Source organism: Mobula birostris, chromosome 12 (genome assembly GCF_030028105.1).
Source record: "Mobula birostris isolate sMobBir1 chromosome 12, sMobBir1.hap1, whole genome shotgun sequence".
In the NCBI taxonomy this organism is placed as follows: domain Eukaryota; kingdom Metazoa; phylum Chordata; class Chondrichthyes; order Myliobatiformes; family Myliobatidae; genus Mobula; species Mobula birostris.
In genome coordinates this window covers 7,933,713-7,954,956 of record NC_092381.1, presented here as the reverse complement: position 1 = coordinate 7,954,956, position 21,244 = coordinate 7,933,713, and the positions used below count along the sequence as shown (strand labels likewise).

The window sequence follows — 21,244 nt, the reverse complement described above, 5'->3', positions numbered from 1 at the left end:
TCTCAGAAAAGATGTGTTGTCATTGGACAGAGTCCAGAGGAGGTTCACGAGGATGATTCCAAGAATAAAGGGGTTAACATATGAGGTGCGTTTGGCAGCTTTGGGCCTGTACTCACTGGAATTTAGAAGAATGCAGGGGGATCTCATTGAAACCTACTGAATGTTGAAAGAACTAGACAGGGTAGATGTGGAGAGGATGTTTCCCATGGTGGGGGTGTCCAGAACTAGAGGACACAGCCTCAAAACTGAGGCATAACCCTTTGGAACAGAGGTAAGGAGGAATTTTTTTAGCCTGAGAATGGTGAATCTATAGAATGCTCTGCCACAGGCTATGGTGGAGGCCAATGCCATGGGTATATCTAAAGTGAAAATTGATACTTTCCTAATTGGTCAGGGCATCAAAGGTTATGCGAGAAGGTGGGTATATGGGGTTGAGTGGGGTTCAGGATCAGCCATGATGTAATGGCAGAACAGACTCAATGCACCCTCTGAATGAAGAAGATCCCCTGCATGTTCCCCTTAAACTTCTCATGTTTCACTTTAACCCATGACCTTTGGTTGTAGTCCCACCCAACCTCAGTGGAGAAAACCTCCTTGCATTTACCATATCTATACCCCTCATAATTTTGTATACATCTGTCAAATCTCCTCTCAGTCTTCTACGCTGTAAGGAATAAAGTCCTAACCTATTCAATCTTTCCTCATAATTCAAGTTCTCCAGACTCAGCAAAATCCTTGTAAATCTTCTCTGTACTCTTTCAACCTTGTTTACTTCTTTCCTCACACTACACAGAAACATAGAAAACCTACTGCACAATACAGGCCCTTCAGCCCACAAAGCTCCAGAAATTACCTAGGGTTACCCATACCCTCTATTTTTCTGAGCTCCATGCACCTGCCCAGGAGTCTCTTAAAAGACCCTATCATTTCCGCCTCTACCATCGTCACCGGCAGCCCATTCCACGCACTCACCAGTCTCTGCGTAAAAAAACTTACCACTCACATCTCCTCTGTACCTGCTTCTAAGCACCTTAAACCTGTACCCTCTCGTGTTAGCCATTTCAGCCCTGGGGAGAAGCCTCTGACTATCCACACGATCAATGCCTCTCATCATCTTATACACCTCTATCAGGTCACCTCTCATCCTCCGTCACTTCAAGGAGAAAAGGCTGAGTTCACTCAATCGATTCTCATAAGGCATGCTCCCCAATCCAGGCAATATCCTTGTAAATCTCCACTGCATCTTTTCTATGGTTTCCAATTCTTTCCTGTAGTGAGTCGACCAGAATTGAGCACAGTACTCCAAGTAGGGTCTGACCAGGGTCCTGTATAGCACTCGTCTGTATTAAATTCCATCTGCCATTTTTCAGCCCACTTTTCGAGGTGATGCAGATCCCTCTGCAAGCCATGATAGCCTTCCTCGCTGTCCACCACATCCCAAAATCATGGTGTCATCTACAAATTTGCTAACGTAGTTAACCACATTATCACTCAGATCATTGATATAGATGACAAACAACTTCAAACGCAGCACTAGTCACAGGCCTCCATTCAGAGGGGCCAACATCTACTACCACTCTCTGGCTTCTCCCACAAAGCCAATGTCTAATCCTTTAGTAACTTGCAAGCTTTTAATGTCTTGCGCTGTACCGCTGCTGCAAAACAACAACTTCCACAGCATGCACTCAGTGACCATTTTATTAGATACCTTCTGTACCTAACAAAGTGGACACTGAGTGTATGTTCATGGTCTTCTGCTGTTGTAGCCCATCCACTTCAAGGTTCAACATGTTGTGCATTCAGAGATGCTCTTCTGCACACCACTGTTGTAACGTGTGGTTATTTGAGTTACTGTCACCTTCCTGTCAGCTTGAACCAGTCTGGCCATTCTCCTCTGATCTCTCTCATTAACAAGGCATTTTCACCCACAGAACAGCTAGCTGCTCACTGGATGTTTTTGTTTTTCACACCATTCTCTGTAAAATCTAGAGACTGTTGTGCATGAAAATCCCAGGAGATCAGCAGTTTCTGAGATACTCAAACCACCCCATCTGGCACCAACAATCATTCTACAGTCCAAGTCACATAGATCACATTTCTTCCCCATTCTGATGTTTGGTCTGAAAAACAACTGAACCTCTTGACCACGTCTGCATACTTTGATGCATTGAGTTGCTGCCACATGATTGGCTGATTAAACATTTACATTAATGAGCAGGTGTACAGGTGTCCCTATTAAAGTGGCCACTGAGTGTATGTCAGTGAAAATTGATTCGATTCTCATTCTGATTCTAACATTAACTACCACAAAACAAAAAAAAATCACTGGTAAACTCACACTAGGTGGATGCCTGTCTCTGCAGACCACAGCACTTACTTGGCCATGTTCCTTGCCAAACAGTCCTTACGACAGATCTCCCCCATTCCTGGGAAGTGATTGATCCTCTGTAAGGAGAGAGAAGGAGAGAGTGTAGCAGATCACCGGAGAATGAAGCACAAAGGATGCTATTTCCCCAAAGGAAGAACATCAACCAGGCTCGGCCGTCGGGGACTTGGAGAACTGACCAGTGCTGCTGCCCAGAGCTGAATGGGAGGGGTGCGAAGGGCTACGGTCTGGATACAGGTAGGCAGAATAACAATTTGGCAGAGGCTAGATGGGCTGAAGAGCCTGCAGTGCCTTCTGACTCTGTTTATTGTATTTTATTTATTCAGAGAAACAGTGCACAACCTAACGAGCAGCACCGCCCAGCAACCCACACCGATTTAACCCCAGCCTAATCACGGGACAATGTACCAATTAACCTACGAACCGGTATGTCTTTGGACTGTGGGAGGAAACACACGTGTTTCATGGGGAGAATGTAGACGTTTCCCACAGATGGTGTGGGAACTGAACTCTGAACCCGAGCACCCAGAACTGTACTCGCATCACGGTAACTGCTGTGCTACCATGACAACACCCTGTCTTCATTCTGCTGGTACCAACGTGACCCGCTCAGAATCAACCGTGTTGAACTGCGGTCTAGGTCTCGCTACATGTGGGCCACTTGCTAGCACCTCCACCTCCGCAGCCACACTCGGTGGGTCGGGCAGCACCGGTGGGGGAGGAATTGTCGGCGCTTTGGGTCAGACCCCTGCAGCAGGACTCATGTCAAGGGTGAGGGGAGAGCATAGGCGAGGAGGAGAGTGTGCAGAGGGACGGGAGGATTGGAGTGAATGTGTTGACTTCCGTTCGTTTGGGCTATGTCAGCGTTTAGTTAGCATGCTCACTTTCCCTGGTATGACCGTGTGCGCGTGACGGGCGGCGTGGGAATGTGGGTAAGAAGATGGAGGCCCTCGTGTATTGAACTTGAACGGACAAACTAAAGTTGTTTACACAAAAGGAAATCTTGTCTTTGCTGATTGAGTGTTAACAGATTGAGAGGGCGTAGAGAGGAGGGGGAGGAGACGGTGTGGAGTGGGCAGGGTGGGGAGGCTGCAGAGGATTAAGGAGAAGGGAAGGATGCAGGTGTGGAGAGGCTGGAGATGAGGAAGGGAAGGAGAAGAGGAGGGAATGGAGAAAGGAAGGGAGAGGGGAGAGAAAGGGTGGAAGGGGAGGACTTGTAGAGGGATGAGAAGGGTGTAGGAGAGCAGGAAGGAACTGGAGGGGTGAGGCGGAGTGGTGCTGATTGTAGGGGAAGAGATTGAAGCAGGCAGGGAGTGTGTGGAGGGGAGAGGGGAGGGTGGAGGGATGTGTGGGGAGGTGGAGGATGCAGGGTGTGAGGGAAGTGGGGGTGGTGTATGAGAAGGTGTGGATTGGAGGAGGAGGGTGGAGGGAACATGGAGGATAGGGAGAAGTGTGAGGCAGAGGATGTGAGGCGAATATGCAGGAATTCAGGACGAGAAGGGTGGAGGGTGTGGGAGAAGGTGCAGGAATGGAGGAGGAGGCCAAGTAGGAGAGATGGAGGGTTTGAGGGAAAGGTATAGGAATGGAGGATGGTGCAACTGGTCACCTGGTAGTTCCTCAGATCCGCGATCCGCTCCTGCTGAACAGCTGCGTCGTTCCAGATCAGGTTGGCGGTGTCGTCCTCCTCCCGCGCTCGCGTGAATCCGGCCTCCAGTATCGCCAAACGCACTGGGTGGGGAACAGCATTGACGAAGCGTCAGTAAACCCATTCCCACAGCGAGGGTGGGCGGGAGAGGGGGGGTTGAGGGACAATCCTCAGCCTGCACCCTGCACTCCCTGACCTCAGCCCTCATCTCCTCCATCCCTATCTCGGCGACCTTCTCCAGCCCCACAACCCTCTGTGATCTCCATTCTTGCACAGTAAAGACCCAACTGGTCTCTTATATCCTTGAGGGAAAGAAACCTGAAGACCCTTAGTTAACATGGATCAGATGGGCCGAAGGGCCTGTTTCTAATACTAGGACTCTAAATGAGGTGAGAGTCTCCGTCTCCAGAACCTTCTCAGGCACAGAGTTCCCTAATCCACCCTCCGTCAGGACCCCTGAATCCTTCATACTCCTTACCTCCACCCAATCCCTTCCATTTAGACGTCTCCATTACAAGAATGCACTGGATTCCGATTAATTGGGCCTTCAGTTAATCAGGGCAGCCATTTATTTGGGAAAACTCTTAATGAACAAAAACGAATCCAAAAATAGATAGATCTCCTTCATTTATTTGGGACAAATAGTTTCTAGCAAGCGTCAGTCACATGAACTTGCATGGTTGTTAAACACAACACTGCGCTTAGAGCGAAGAGTTTTTAAATTGTGTCACTTTTGTGTCCTTGTGTTAAAAAAGCAATGATTTTTGTCACTGATAGTTGGTGAGAAATAAGCAACAAGACAGTTCAGAACTGTTCTGCTCACTGCGGTTTCAAGTATTCAGGCTTGGGAATGCCAGAAACGTCTGGGAATGAAAATGAAACGATTTCACTACTTCAACAACTTCGGAACTACAAAGAATTTGAAGGTATCAACAATCATCTTGAATGTTGCAATGAAAATGAAGATTTGGCTAACATCAAAAGCATTCTATGGACGCAGTCTATTATCTGTACCTTGTGTCTGTGCTAATTTTGTTCATTTACAGTCAAAAGATCACAGTCATGTGCACTGGATGAATTCCTCCATTAGGAACTAAAACACATTTTTATAGATAGATAGATATTTAATTGATCACATAGGAAATTACAGTGTCACAGTAGCATTACAAGTGCACAGATATACAAATAATAGAAGAGAAGTAAGAAAGAATAAAAGAATAAGTTATCTCAAACAGTCTAACAGGAGGGGGTCATCATTTCCCCGGCTATAGTTTGACTCATTATAGAGCCTAATGGCCGAGGGTAAGAATGACCTCATACAGCGCTCTTTGGAGCATCACAGTTGTCTTAGTCCAGGGGTAAGCAACCTACAGCCCACGGGCCAAATCCGGCCTGCAAGCAAACATTGAAATACTATGCTTATCCAGCCCGCGAGCGATTTTTCCTTATTCTGAGTGTTTCACGCGACCACACTGATGGACATGAATGGCGTCTTGTTACACTAGCCCCACGTTCCATACCAAACACTGGTATAACGGGAAGGCAGACTACCTTATTAATATGTATCAGGTACTCTCCATGCACGCGCAAGTTTTCAGATGGGATCGTTCAAATTTGTAAACAGAAACAGCGTCACTGTGTTTTAACAAGAAATCCACACTAAATATCCAGATATGTACATGTGCTACGATACTTGTTGAATAACTCGCGTTTTGAAATAAAATCAAAGAAAAAAATTCCAGTGGCAATGAATGTAAAACGCAGGAAGGTAGACGCTGAGTGCCAAAAAAGCAGTGAAAATGAAGGAAATACCCGTGCCAGCTACGAAGTCTCAAAACGTATTGCAGAAAAGATGAACCTTTTTACAAATGGAGAGTTTGTCAAAGAATGTTTACTGGCAGTGGTGGATATTGTTTGTCCTGAAAAGCAATCTTTATTTACATCTATCAGCCTGTCAGCAAGAACGATCACACGGCGAGTTGAAGAAATGTCAGCAGATGTTAAAAGTTGTTTAAGGGATGCCTGCAACGAATTGCATTTTTTTTCAATTGCGCTTGATGAGAGTACAGACTTGAGAGACACTGCTCAACTTGAAGTGTTTGTGCGAGGAGTGACCTCAACTTTTCAAATTTTTGAAGAGTTTAGTCAATTAATTCCTGTGAAGGTCACGGTTACTGGGGCAGACATTTTTGAAGCTTTGCTGAAAATGATGTCAGAAATGAAATTTAAAGTGTCGAAGTTACAAACGTTGTAATTGGCATCACAACTGATGGGGCACCAGCAATGGTGGGACAGAAAAACTAAACTGAGTTCTTTGATTACTAATTGGCATCATTGGTTAAGCACAAATGATTTTCTAGCATGTGTTATTCATTAATTTGAGACAAAACATAACTAGATGTATTTAAATGGATAATTCCCATATTTCAAGTTTTTATGGCATTTATCTGGCCCACCGTCCGCTCATTAATACACGATCTGGCCCACAGAGGCAAAAAGCTTGCCGACCCCTGTCTTAGTCTATTACTAAAAGTTCTCCTCTGATCAGTCAAGGTGGCATGCAGAGGGTGAGAAATATTGTCCAGAACTGCCAGGATTTTCTGTGGGGTCTTTTGTTCTACCACAGCCTCCAGTGTGTCCAGTTTGACTCCTATAACAGAGCCAGCCTTTCTAATCAGTTTATTGAGCCTGTTGGCATCACCAGCGTTGATGCCATTGCCCAGCACACCACCACATGGAAGATTGTGCTGGCAACAACGGTCTGGTAGAACATGTGAAGGAGAGGTCTGCATACTCCAAAGGACCTCAGACTCCTCAGGAAGTAGAGGCGACTCTGGCCCTTCTTGTACACAGCCTCTGTGTTGGTGCTCCACTCAAGTCTGTCATCCAGGTGCACCCTCAGGTACTTGTAGGTTCTCACCACATCCACGTCCTCACCATCTATAGTAACAGGGAGCAATGCAGGCTGAGTCTTCCCAAAGGCCAATTCGATCTCCTTTGTCTTACTGATGTTGAGCTGCAGATGATTCAGCTTGCACCATTTGACAAAGTCCTCCACCAAGGCCCTGCATTCATCCTCCTGTCCTGCCGTAGACACCCAACTATTGCTGAGTCATCAGAGAATTCCTGCAGATGACATGACTCAGTGTTGTTTCTAAAATCTGAGGTATACAGGGTAAACAGGAAGGAAGCCAAAACAGTTCCCTGTGAGGCCCCATTGCTGCTTACAGCCGTGTCTGACACACAGCTCTGAAGCCACACATACTGTGGTCACACAGTAGTTCTGTAGCAGTATTAGTAATGTTATAATTTGTTCTGTATTTCATTTATATTCATAATTTGTTACTCAGTTAAATGATAGCTTGTATTTTTCATATGTTTTTAAGTATTTCCATAAAACTTTGTCTAATTGGGCAGCCGCTTAATTGGACCAAAATGTATTGGTCCAGAGGTGTCCCAATTAACCGCGTTGGTAAAGCCCCAAATGTATCTGCCTCAACCACCATCCCTGGCAGCGCATTCCACACACCCACCGAGCCAATGCGAGGCCCTCCGTAGGTCGACGGCGACCGTGGATGTTACGTCCCAGCTGTCTACATGATCCTCAGGCCTGGGCAGTTCGCTATGGAGGGCAAGCTGTTACCCACGTGGCAATCTCCCAGTCTCCACACAGCTGATCGATCCAAAGGAACGGCAGAGACTGATACAGTTTGGCACCAGCAGCATCGCAGGAGTTGCCAGACAGTGTGGAGCTCGATGTAGAACTCAAACACAAGAGATTCTGCAGATGCTGGAAATCCAGAGTAACACACACAAAATGCTGGAGGAACTCAGCAGGTCAGGCAGCATCTATGGAAAAGAGTTTTGTGCGTGCGTTGCTCAACATCGGACTGCCTTAGGGATTCCAGCTCCAGACCTTCCCTCGGGGTTTACTCCCGAAGCCTTCCCCATGAGTGACCATAGCCACAAGGCCACAGAGATTTGAGATCAGAGTTTTCCTTCTCCTCGATGAGCTGCCAACCATGGGTAATGAGCCCCATCTGCACAGAACGACTGGCTTTAAGGTGCCAGTAATCCACCTTTGCCCCTTCTCCTTTCAGTAGAAACAGTTCCGCCGGGCTTATTCGCTAGGCCGCATGTGAAGGCCAGGAGCTAGATGGTTGTCAGAGGCTATTTGAGATGCATGCCACTGGGAGAATTTTATCCCCATTACCATCCCCTTAAGGAACCCCACACATACCACTCTCTGTGTAAAATAAAACCCTAATATCCCCCCCAACATCCCCCCAATCACCTTAAAATTTTGCCTCTCACATTAGAAATTCCTGCCCTGGGTAAAAGGCTGCCCTCAAGAAGTTCACCTCTATCAAGCCACCTTTCATCCTCTGCTCCAAAGACAAAAGCCTCAGCTTGCTCAGCCTTGCCTCATAAGACGTGCTCTCTAATCCAGACAGCATCCTGGTCAATCTCCTCTGCTCCCTCTGGAAAGTTTCCTCACCCCTCCCGCAGCGAGGCGACCAGAACTGAACGCAGTTCTCCAAGTTTGGTTCAACCAGAGTTTATGGGCGTGGACTCCCGAGATCCCTCTGCTCCGCCACACTGCTAAGAATCCGGCTGTTAACCTTGAGTATGCTCTGTATTGGGGGAGAGTGGGGGGGGGGGTATGTCAGAGGTCGCATCGTTTTTCACACAGAGATTTGTGGGTGCATGGAATGCACTGCCAGGGTGGCAGTAAAGGCAGAATTAAGTGACACAGTTGCAGAGGAAGGGCTGTGCAGGCAGACAATGAGGTCCCAGGGATAGGAAAACGTAGACTGAGGTTAAGGGTCCATTTTATTGTACTAGGGGAACATTCTATAGACTTAAAACAGCAGCGTAACTTGAGCCTCATGGTCTCAATAAGTTTCTTACTACTGATCCTTTCTATGTCCCAAACCTCCGAGCCCCCCTGCAATTTCAGCTAACCTGTTTTCTCATGTAGACTATAAGAGATAGGAGCAGAATTAGACCCTTTGGCCCATCGAATCTGCTCTGACATTCCATCATGGCTGATTTATTATCCCTCTCAACCCCATTCTCCTGCCTTCTCCCCGTAACCTTTGACATCCTGGCCAGGACTGAACTGTTTCTCTTTCAATACACGTGAATGTGGAGGGGATGTTCCCTTTGGTGGAAGATTCCAGGACTGGAGGGGACAGACTCAGAATCTAGGGACATCCATCTGGAATTCCTTTGGCCAGAGGGTGGAGAACCTGTGGAATTTGTTGCCACAGGTGTCTGTGGAAGCCAAGTCATTGGGTATATGTAAAGTGGAGGTTGATAGTTTCTTGATTAGTCAGGATGTCTAAGGTTAGACGCCTTGTACTCGCTGAAGCTTGGAAGAATGAGGGGTGATCTCATTGAGACCTATTGAATATTGAGAGGCCTAGATAGAGTGGATGTGGAGAGACTCCCAAAAGTGAAAGAGTTTTGGACCTGAGGGCCCAACCTCAGAATTGAGGGATGTCCCTTTTGAATCAGAGAGTAGTGAATCTGTGGAATTCACTGCCACAGACAGCGATGGAGGCAAAGTCCTGGGTATATTTAAAGTGGAGATCGATAGGGTTTTGATTAGTAAAAGTGTCAAAGGTTACAGGTGGAGGAAGGAGAATGGGATTGAGAGGGATAATAAATCAGCCATGATGGAATAGGTGTCAAAGCTTACGGGGAAAAGAACCTGTAGTGTTCTGTGTTCTATGTTCTATTCTCTGGGGATATTAAATTACAAAGAAAAACAAAGAAAAATAGAAATTGTGCACTCCAATCAAACTCGTCTTCTTACCAATCTGATACTTGGTGCCAGAGAAGTTGGCTGTAATCGCTCCTTTCTTTTTCTTCTTCATTCTGACGTTCCTTTTCCCAAGTCCGGCATTTTTGAAGGGCAGCCCAGTGTTCAGAGCCAGGCTGGAAGAAACCTGATCATCTGAGGGAGAGAGAGAGAACATCCGTGTGAAGAGGGAGATTGTGTTATTTCCAAACGCCGAGGCTAGGACAGAGAGTTCCGCCGTAGAGACATGCTCCCCACCATAGAGGCCACCAAGGGTAGCATGGTAGCATAGCAGAGGTGTAACGCTCTACAGTACCAGCGACCTGGGTTCAATTCCCACCACTGTTTACAAGGAGTTTGCATGTTCTCCCCGTGACTGAATATGTTTCATCCAGGTTCCATTTGTGATAAAGAGTCTTGGCCTGAAACATGGACTGTTTATCCCCTCCGTAGATGCTGCCTGACCTGCTGAGTTCCCCCAGCATGTTGTGCGTGTGCGTTGTTCTGTTGGAGGAGAGAAGTGAGCAATAGAGAAGGTGGACGGTGCAGGAGCGTAGCAGATAGCTTAACGCAATTACAGCACCAGGGACCGGGGTTCAATTGCCACCACTGTCTGCAGTTCTCCCTTTGACCACGCGGGTTTGCACTCACAGTCCAAGCATGTACAGCTTTGGGGCAGTAAATTGTGGACATGCTATGCTGATGTTGGAAGCATGGCAACACTTGCGGGCTGCTCCCAGCACATCCTCAGACCGTGATGGTTGTTAACTGATGTCTCATTTCAATGCAGCTTTCAGTGTGCATGCGACAAATAAAGCCAAACTTTACTCTTCAAGAGGCAATGTCTCAGGAAGGAGACAGCAGTCATCTGGGACTCACAACATCCAGGTCATTCATGGCCTCTTCTCGATGCTGCCATCAGGCAGGAGGTATAGGAGTGTTACGTACCAGCAGCAACAGATATTAAATTAAGTCAGGTTTTAATAGATAAACAATGAAATGTATTAACCTCCACTCAAAAACATAGAAAAGTAAACAAATGACTAACTTAAACAGAAGTTAACAGTGTTATGCGTCTACAGCTATCAAACAGTCGAGCTTAGAGACAATTCTTAACAGATCTTACTCAAGCACAGTCTTAAAGTGGTAGTTTAAGAAGTCCAAGTGTTTCATGAAATAAGTGAGAGGACAGACTTCCCGAAGCAGCGATGAGGCGATTCTTGAAGAAACGAAGAAACCATTGATGCCGACCCCAGCCAAGAAGTACCTTTTCCAAAGAGACTATGAAGAGTGAGTTTTCTCAAAGTAACTGACCTTTCACCGAAGTGGTCACCACACAACACCCAAACCATGTAAGGGTTAACAAAAGTGCATGCCACGTATGGATTATACCATAGAACCATAGAACCACAGAACCACAGAAACTATGGCACAGAATCAGACCTTTTGGCCCTTCTTGGCTGTGCCGAACCATTTTCTGCCTAGTCCCACTGACCTGCACACGGACCATATCCCTCCATACACCTCCCATCCATGTATCTGTCCAATTTATTCTTAAATGTTAAAAAAGAACCCGCATTTACCACCTCGTCTGGCAGCTCATTCCATACTCCCACCACTCTCTGTGTGAAGAAGCCCCCCCTAATGCTCCCTTTAAACTTTTCCCCCCTCACCCTTAACCCATGTCCTCTGGTTTTTTTCTCCCCTTGCCTCAGTGGAAAAAGCCTGCTTGCATTCACTCTATCTATACCCGTCATAATTTTATATACCTCTATCAAATCTCCCCTCATTCTTCTACGCTCCAAGGAATAAAGTCCTAACCTATTCAACCTTTCCCTGTAACTAAGTTTCTCAAGTCCCGGCAACAATCTTGTAAACCTTCTCTGCACTCTTTCAACCTTATTTATATCCTTCCTGTAATTTGGTGACCAAAACTGAACACAATACTCCAGATTCGGCCTCACCAATGCCTTATACAACATCATCATAACATTCCAGCTCTTATACTCAATACTTCGATTAATAAAGGCCAATGTACCAAAAGCTCTCTTTACGACCCTATCTACCTGTGACGCCACTTTTAGGGAATCTTGTATCTGTATTCCCAGATCCCTCTGTTCCACTGCACTCCTCAGTGCCTTACCATTAACCCTGTATGTTCTACCTTGGTTTATCCTTCCAACATGCAATACCTCACACTTGTCTGCATTAAACTCCATCTGCCATTTTTCAGCCCATTTTTCCAGCTGGTCCAAGTCCCTCTGCAGGCTCTGAAAACCTTCCTCGCTGTCTACTACACCTCCAATCTTTGTATCATCAGCAAATTTGCTGATCCAATTTACCACATTATCATCCAGATCATTGATATAGATGACAAATAACAATGGACCCAGCACTGATCCCTGTGGCACACCACTAGTCACAGGCCTCCACTCGGAGAAGCAATTCTCTACTACCACTCTTTGGCTTCTTCCATCGAGCCAATGTCTGATCCAATTTACCACCTCTCCATGTATACCTAGCGACTGAATTTTCCTAACTAACCTCCCATGCGGGACCTTGTCAAAGGCCTTACTGAAGTCCATGTAGACAATATCCACTGCCTTCCCTTCATCCACTTTCCTGGTAACCTCCTCGAAAAACTCCAATAGATTGGTCAAACATGACCTGCCAAGCACAAAGCCATGTTGACTCTCCCTAATAAGTCTCTGTCTATCCAAATGCTTGTAGATTCTGCCTCTTAGTACTCCCTCCAATAACTTACCTACTACCGATGTTAAACTTTCCGGCCTATAATTTCCCGGATTACTTTTCGATCCTTTTTTAAACAACGGAACAACATGAGCCACTCTCCAATCCTCCAGCACCTCACCTGTAGACAGCGACATTTTAAATATTTCTGCCAGGGCCCCTGCAATTCCAACACCAGTCTCCTTCAAGGTCCGAGGGAACACCCTGTCAGGTCCCGGGGATTTATCCACTTTAATTTTCCTCAAGACAGCAAGGATCTCTTCTTTTTCGATCTGTACAGTTTCCATGATCTCGCTACGTTTCCCCTAATTCCATAGACTTCATGCCAGTTTCCTTAGTAAATACAGACGCAAAAGATCTATTTAAGATCCCCCCCATTTCCTTTGGTTCCGCACATAGGCGACCACTCTGATCTTCAAGAGGACCAATTTTATCCCTTACAATCCTTTTGCTCTTAATATACCTGTAAAAGCTCTTTGGATTCTCCTTCACTTTGACTGCCAATGCAACCTCATGTCTTCTTTTAGCACTCCTGATTTCTTTCTTAAGTATTTTCTTGCACTTCTTATACTCCTCAAGCACCTTATTTACTCCCTGCTTCCTATACATGTCATACAACTCCCTCTTCTTTTTTATCAGAGTTGCAATATCCCTTGAGAACCAAGGTTCCTTATTCCTATTCACTTTGCCTTTAATCCCGACAGGAACATACAAATTCTGCACTCTTAAAATTTCTCCTTTGAAGGCTTCCCACCTACCGATCACATCCATGCCAGAGAACAACCTGTCCCAATCCATGCTTTTTAGATCCTTTCTCATTTCTTCAAATTTGGCCTTCTTCCAGTTAAGAACCTCAACCCTAGGACCAGATCTATCCTTGTCCATGATCAAATTGAAACTAATGGTGTTATGATCACTGGAACCAAAGTGCTCCCCTACACAGACTTCCGTCACTTGTCCTAACTCGTTTCCTAACAGGAGATCCAATATTACATCCCCTCTAGTTGGTCCCTCTATATATTGATTTAGGAAACTTTCCTGAACACATTTTACAAACTCTAAACCATCTAGACCCCTAACAGTATGGGAGTCCCAATCAATATATGGAAAATTAAAATCCCCTACTACCACAAATTTATGTTTCCTGCAGTTGCTTGCTATTTCCCTGCAGATTTGCTCTTCCAATTCTCGTTGACTATTGGGTGGTCTGTAATACAATCCCACTAATGTGGCCATACCTTTCCTGTTTCTCAGCTCCACCCATAAGGACTCAGTAGACAAGCCCTCTAATCTGTCCTGCCTGAGCACTGCTGTAATATTTTCCCTAACAAGCAATGCTACTCCCCCACCTTTCATTCCTCTGCCTCGATCACATCTGAAACATCAGAACCCTGGAATATTAAGCTGCCAGTCCTGCTCCTCCTGTAGCCAAGTTTCACTAATTGCTATAACGTCATAATTCCATGTGTCAATCCACGCCCTCAACTCATCCGCCTTCCCCGCAAAACTCCTAGCATTGAAATATATACACCTCAGAAGATTTTTACCACCAACCACAACCTTTCTATTAGCCGATTTGCTTGAACTTTTAACATCATTTATTTTCACCCCAGCCACACTGTCAGCTCTGGCACTCTGGTTCCCATCCCCCTGCAAATCTAGCTTAAAGCCTCCCCAATAGCACTAACAAACCTCCCTGAAAGGATATTGGTCCCCCTGTAGATCAAGTGTAACCCGTCTCTCTTGTACAGGTCCCACCTGCCCCAGAAGAGGTCCCAATTATCCTGAAATCTGAAACCTTGCCCCCTACACCAGTTCCTCATCCACTTGTTCATCCTCCAGAGCATCCTATTCCTACCCTCACTGGCACGTAGCACAGGTAGCAATCCTGAGATTACCACCCTCGAGGTCCTGCTTTTCAACTTCCTACCAAGCTCTCTATACTCACTGTCCAGGACCTCTTCACTCTTCCTTGCTATGTCATTGGTACCGATATGCACCATGACATCTGGCTGATCACCCTCCCACTTCAGAATGTCATGCAATCGATCAGAGACATACTTGACCCTGGCACCCGGGAGGCAACAAACCATCCTGGATTCTCTGTCATGACCACAGAACCTCCTATCTGCACCTCTAACTATCGAGTCCCCTATCACTACCGCTCTCCTCTTTCCCCCCTCCCTTCTGCACTGCAGAGCCAGACTCAGTGCCAGAGATCCGGCTACTGCAGCTTGTCCCAGGTAAGTCATCCCCCCCCAACAGTATCCAATGCGGTATACTTGTTGTTGAGGGGAATGGCCACAGGGGAACCCTGCTCTGCCTGCCCTTTCCTCTTCCCTCGCCTGACAGTGACCCAATTTCCTGTCCTCTGCTCCTTTGGCGTAACTACCAAGTGTCAGTCACATCCTTAATGCATCAAATGCCGCTGATTAACCCCAATCCTTTGGGTTCGTTCGAAGCTTGCAATCTTCACTCTCTCTCTTGCTCTCCTTCTACGATTGCGTAACCACCAACTGCAACTCCCAACAAGGTGACTGCCAACAATCAGCGGTTTCCCTTTTTATATCAGTGGGATATGCCATCATGTGAAGCTTACAGGTAACAAAGTCATGGGACACTCATGGGAATTGATACTCACGGGAATCACAAGACACTCACAGTAATCGATACTCACGGGAATCACTATTCACGGGACAGGTAACACCTCCCCCCAGGAAAAGAAAATTTTGATCTATCAAGAGCAAAATTTTAACTACAATTTACAAAATATACAAATGTATAAAATCTACAAAATGCCCAATACACATACGGTTATCATACAGCACCCTACAAACTAATATAACATATGGCCAGGGTTGTATACAAATATCAAAATTACACTCCATTAATAAAATATTACATTGCAAGTTCAACATCTGGACAGACAGTTGGCAATTACATTATCTTTGCCTTTAATGTGAGTTATTAAGAGATCATATTCTTGTAAAATTAAACTCCAATTTAGCAACCTTCTATTTTTGTTTTTCAGTTTATTCAAAAATACCAATGGGTTATGATCGGTGTAAACCACGAGTGGTTTTTGAGTTGCGCCGACATACACATCAAAACTTTGCAGAGCCAAAATAAGGGATAATAATTCCTTTTCTATGGTTGAATAATTTCTTAGATGCTCATTAAATTTCTTGGAGAAGTAAGCCACAGGATGGTCAACATCATCATAATTATCCTGTTGTAGTAACACTGCTCCTGCAGCCTCGTCACTGGCATCCACAGCTTGGGAAAATGGTTTTGCAAAGTCAGGTGACCTCAGCACAGGTTGGTGACATAGGATAGCTTTCAATTCATCAAATGCCTCCTGACATGGCTCTTTCCAAACAAACTTCTCACCTTTCTTCAGGAGGTTAATTAATGGAAGGGCAATCTCGGCAAAGTTCTTATAGAGCTTGCAGTAATATCCTACTGTTCCCAAGAATCTTCTAAGAGCCTTTTTACCGGTTGGAGTGGAAACCTCCAAAATTGCTTGAACTTCTGCCTGAACAGGAGCCAACCTGCCTTGACACACAACTCTGATGGTGGTGTCTGAAAAGAGGATGCTGTCCAAGTTGCATGCCATCTTGGACAATGTCTCCCATCCACCACATAATGTACTGGTTGGGCACAGGAGTATATTCAGCCAGAGACTCATTCCACCGAAATGCAACACAGAGCGTCATAGGAAGTCATTCCTGCCTGTCAAACTTTACAACTCCTCCCTTGGAGGGTCAGACACCCTGAGCCAATAGGCTGGCCCTGGACTTATTTCCTGGCATAATTTACATATTGCTATTTAACTATTTATGGTTTTATTACTATTTAATTATCTATGGTGCAACTGTAACGAAAACCAATTTCCCCCGGGATCAATAAAGTATGACTATGACTACGACTAACATAACCAAGATAGGTCACAGTGGCATGGTCAAATTCACTTTTAGCTAAGTTAACGGTGATGTTGGCTTTTGAGAGCCTTTCAAACAGCTTTTCCACTGCAGAGATATTTGCTTCCCAAGTGTCATTCCCTGCGACTAAATCATCAATATAGGCATCTGTGTGTTTTAACCCTTGAATTACAGAACTAAACATTCTCTGGAAGGTTCCTGGAGCATTCTTCCTTCCAAATGGCAGACCATTGTATTCATATAACCCAGATGGCATTACAAAGGCAGAAATTTCTCTACCTTTATCCGTCAGTGAAACATACCAATACCCTTTTAACAGAATGATCTTTGTAAGAAACTTAGCTTTTCCAACCTTGTCCACACAATCATCTACCCAAGGGATTGGATATGCATCAGTTTTTGTTACAGCATTCACCTTTCTGTAATCAGGACAAAACCGAATACTACCGTCTGGTTTCGGCACCATGACACAAGGTGAACTGCAATCCAAAGTAGAGGGTCTAATAATATCATTTTCTAACATATACTTAATTTCTTGTTCGGCAAGTGTCCATTTTTTCACGTTCATTCAATATGGATGTTGCTTTATCAGTTTGGCATTTCCATTATCTACATCATGTGAGGCTACTGTGGTTCTTTTTGGAATGTCTGGAAATAAATCCCTAAATTTCATGATTAACTGCTTCATTTGCTGCCACTGCTGTGGCTGCAAATGAGCCAATTTCTCATCAATATTTTCCAAAATTGTCAAATTTGTTAGTCTGGCAGAAATGATGTTCGGTTTAAAATAAGCATCAGATGGATCAACTACCAAGTTCCCAGGGAGGTCAGACTCATTGTTATTGACAACCACAGTCAGAGCAGTGGACTGTTTTTCATAATATAGATCTATCATGTTTACATGACAAAGCTGCGTTGGCCTTTGTCGATCTGGTGTTTTTACCACATAGTCAACATTATTAACTTTAGATATACTCTTGTAAGGACCATGAAATTTAGCTTGCAAAGTGTTAATTTGCACAGTGAAGAGAACCAACACCTTATCTCCCAGCTTGAATGAACTCATTCTAGCTTCCTTGTCGTACCAAGTTTTCATTCTTTCCTGAGCAAATTTTAAATTTTCCCTTGCTAAGCTGCAAGCTTTTTGCAACCTCTCCTTAAATTTTAAGACATAATCCATAATGTAGTTCTTTGTTAACCCACTGTTCTTTTAACAATGCCAAAAATCCTCGGACTCTATGCCTAAACACAAGTTCAAAGGGGCTAAAGCCAAGGGGCTCCTGCACTGACTCCCTTACTGCAAACAAAAGCAAATGAACTCCCTCATCCCAATCCTTCTCATTTTCAACACAAACATCCTAATCATGGTTTTGAGGGTAGAATGGAACCTTCCTAAGGCTCCTTGTAATTCTGGATGGTACGCAGATGATGTAATCTGTTTGGCTCCCAGTTTATAAACTACCTGCTAGAATAATCCAGACATAAAATTACTTTCTTGATCAGACTGGATTTCTTTAGGCAACCCAAATACAGTAAAAAACTTTATGAGAGCCTTCGACACAGTTTTAGCTTTTATATTCCTGAGAGGTATTGGTTCTGGAAACCCAGATGCTGTACACATGATGGTCAACAAATATTGATGGCCAGTTTAGTTTTTGGCAATGGGGTAACACAATCCACAATAACTTTAGAAAATGTTTCACCAAATTCAGGAATAGGTTGCAATGGGGCGACTGGGGTGACTTGATTAGGTTTACCCACAACCTGACAAGTGTGACAAATTTGACAAAATGTCGCCACATCTTTCCTCAACCCAGGCCAGAAGAAGTGTTTAAAAACCTTGTTCACAGTTTTATTCACACCAAGATGGCCACCCAAGGGCATACTATGAGCCAAAGTTAAAATCTCACTCCTATAGACTTTAGGAACTACTACCTGGTGAACAACTGCCCAATCCTCACTTGCAGGATTCTCAGGTAGTCTCCACTTCCTCATTAACACTCCACTCTTGAAATAATACCCTACTGCAACCTTCTCAATCTCATTATCTGGGAGAGCTTTTCCTCTTAAGGTGGCAATCTCAGGGTCTCTGCTCTGCTCTGACATAATCTCCTTCCTAAACAGGACAAGTCTTTATGGTCAGACTCACTATGAGGATCTTGATCAAACAAGGAAGGTAGGAAAGTTCCTGACAAATCATCAGAATCTGAATCCCGATTTGAGCTGTCATGGGTATCAGACCCATGCTGCACAGAACCATCTGCCTTGGCAGACTTTTTGGCCATAGCTCAGGTTACTGCACAGGAGGGATACATGTTGGAATCTATCTTTAGATCATCAGCCATTTCCATGAACTGTTTGTTCTTCTGCCATCAGGCAAACGTTACAGGAGCATCAAAACTAAAACCACAAGGCTACTAAACAGCTTCCTCCCCCAGGCAGTCAGACTGCTAAATAGCTGCTCCACCTGACTCTGCTTTGGACACTTTTAACTTGCACTGGACACTTATAACTGATTTAACTGACATGTGGCTGTTGTGTTTTACTATTTATTGTTATGTTTATCATTTAGTGTTGCGTTTGTTATGTTATGATTGCACTGCTCCTGAGAAACACTGTCTCATTCTGCCCTGCAGAGCTGATGTATGGTTAGAATGACAGTAAAGTTTTTTGAATCTTTGAATCAGTGATTGGCGTAGTTGTCAGCTGCACTGCAGAAACAACTTTTCCACCTGCTAGGTCATTCCCTAACAATAAAGAAACACCATCCACCGGTCAACTGGGACGTAGTCCTATTTTAACAGGTCCTGAAACTAACCCTGACTTTAAAACTACTTTGTGCAGAGGTACAGACATAAGGTGGCCCCCAATACCTCGTATAAGATTTACCTCACCAGTGGCAGTCTCATCACTAAACTCTAGAACACTGTCTAACATAAGTGACTGAGAAGCCCCAGTATCCCAAAGAATTTTTACGGGTACTTGGGTGGACCCTTCATTCACGGAAACAAATCCCTCTGACATAAAATGATCAAATCCCTTCCTCACTTGGTCAGACCTCTCAGACCCTAACAGAGCCTCCTTTGAATGTCCCGAACCCTGCGGGTTTATGGGTGTTTCAAAGTGTTGCACACGGGTATCTAGAACTGCCTCCTTTTCCTTCTTCTTCAGACGGAAACAGTTAGCCATAACATGACCAGATTTCCCACAATAGTGACAAACAGGACCAAAACGTTTTTCCCTCACCCTTACCTTTATCACTAGCTTCCGATTAATTTCTGGTTTACCCTGACTATCCTTGCTACTTTTTTGGAAGGTTTTACTCAGAGTAAACTTACCCTTGTGGGTGAGAGCAAACTCATCTGCTAATTTGCAATGTGGCAGTGTCCTTCTCATCCAAATATGCCTTTATGTCATAGGGACGCACCTTTTAAATTCCTCAATTAAAACCAACTCATTCAAGTTGTCATAACCTCCATTCACATTCTTAGATGTGCACCATGGCTCAAAACACACAGATATATCATAGGCAAATTCCACATAAGTCTGGTTCACAGATTTCTTCAGATTTCTAAATCTTTGTCTATAAGCTTCCAGAACCAATTCGTAAGCTTTAAGTATAACCTGCTTCACAGTATCATAATCAGCTGCCTCTTCAAAGGATAAGGTTGTATAAACTTGCTGTGCTTTACCCTTAATTACACTTTGTAAAAGGATAGGCCAGCCATTTTTTGGCCACTGTGAACTCTGAGCAGCTTTCTCAAAATGCTGGAAGTATTTATCAACTTCAGCCTCATTAAATAGAGGGTCAAAGCAACACTCACAACACGCTGGAGGAACTCAGCAGGTTGGGCAGCATCCGTGGAAAAGATCGGTCGACGTTTCGGGCCGTAACCCTTCATCAGGACCGTAGAGGGAAGGGGCAGAGGCCCTATATAGAAGGTTGGGGGAGGGTGGGGAGGAGAAGGCTGGTAGGTTCCAGGTGAAAAACCAGTAAGGGGAAAGATAAAGGGGTGCGGGAGGGGAAGTAGGGAGGTGATAGGCAGGAAAGGTGAAGAAAGAATAGGGGAAAACACAATGGGTAGTAGAAGGAGGCGGAACCATGAGGGAGGTGATTGGCAGCTGGGGGAGGGGCAGAGTGACATAGGGATAGGGGAAGGGAGGGGGAGGGAATTACCGGAAGTTGGAGAATTCTATGTTCATACCAAGGGGCTGGAGACTACCTAGACGGTATATGAGGTGTTGCTCCTCCAACCTGAGTTTGGCCTGATCATGGCAGTAGAGGAGGCCATGTATGGACATATCTGAATGGGAGTGGGAAGCAGAGTTGAAGTGGATGGCATCTGCAGATTATTTTGTGTTTAAATGGAGGGAGCAATTTTACCTCCTGACTGACAACAAACTTAACACCAGAGTCTACCGCTAGACCTCTTTGCTTCAATCTCTCTATCTTTTCTAGCTCAAACTCCCTCTGTTTTTGTTTGCTTCTTCCCTCCACTTGTCAGCTTCTCTAGCATCAAACTGCCTCTGTTTCTCTGCAGCTTCTAATCGACTTCGTTCCAACTCAGCCTCTAATCGTTTTTGTTGTAAGTCAGCCTTTAATTGTTGTTGTTTCACTTCAGCCTCTATTTTAACTTTCTCTAACGCTATTTGTTCTAGCTGTAACTGGATCACATCTTTACTTACAGGAAACATTTCTAACACCGCCTCATCAA

At 44.8% G+C, this 21,244-nt stretch overlaps 1 protein-coding gene across 1 annotated transcript in view; it reads right to left on the bottom strand.

Moving 5' to 3' along the window:
• Positions 1–21,244, bottom strand: part of ttll7 (tubulin tyrosine ligase-like family, member 7) — a 214,661-nt gene that overhangs the window by 123,162 nt on the left and 70,255 nt on the right. Inside the window, exons 3-5 of the mRNA XM_072274584.1 lie at positions 9,853–9,993; positions 3,993–4,114; positions 2,378–2,445 (exon numbers count right to left, since the gene is read on the bottom strand). Coding sequence (XP_072130685.1) covers positions 2,378–2,445; positions 3,993–4,114; positions 9,853–9,993 — 331 coding nt within the window. The remainder of the gene's footprint in view (positions 1–2,377; positions 2,446–3,992; positions 4,115–9,852; positions 9,994–21,244) is intronic.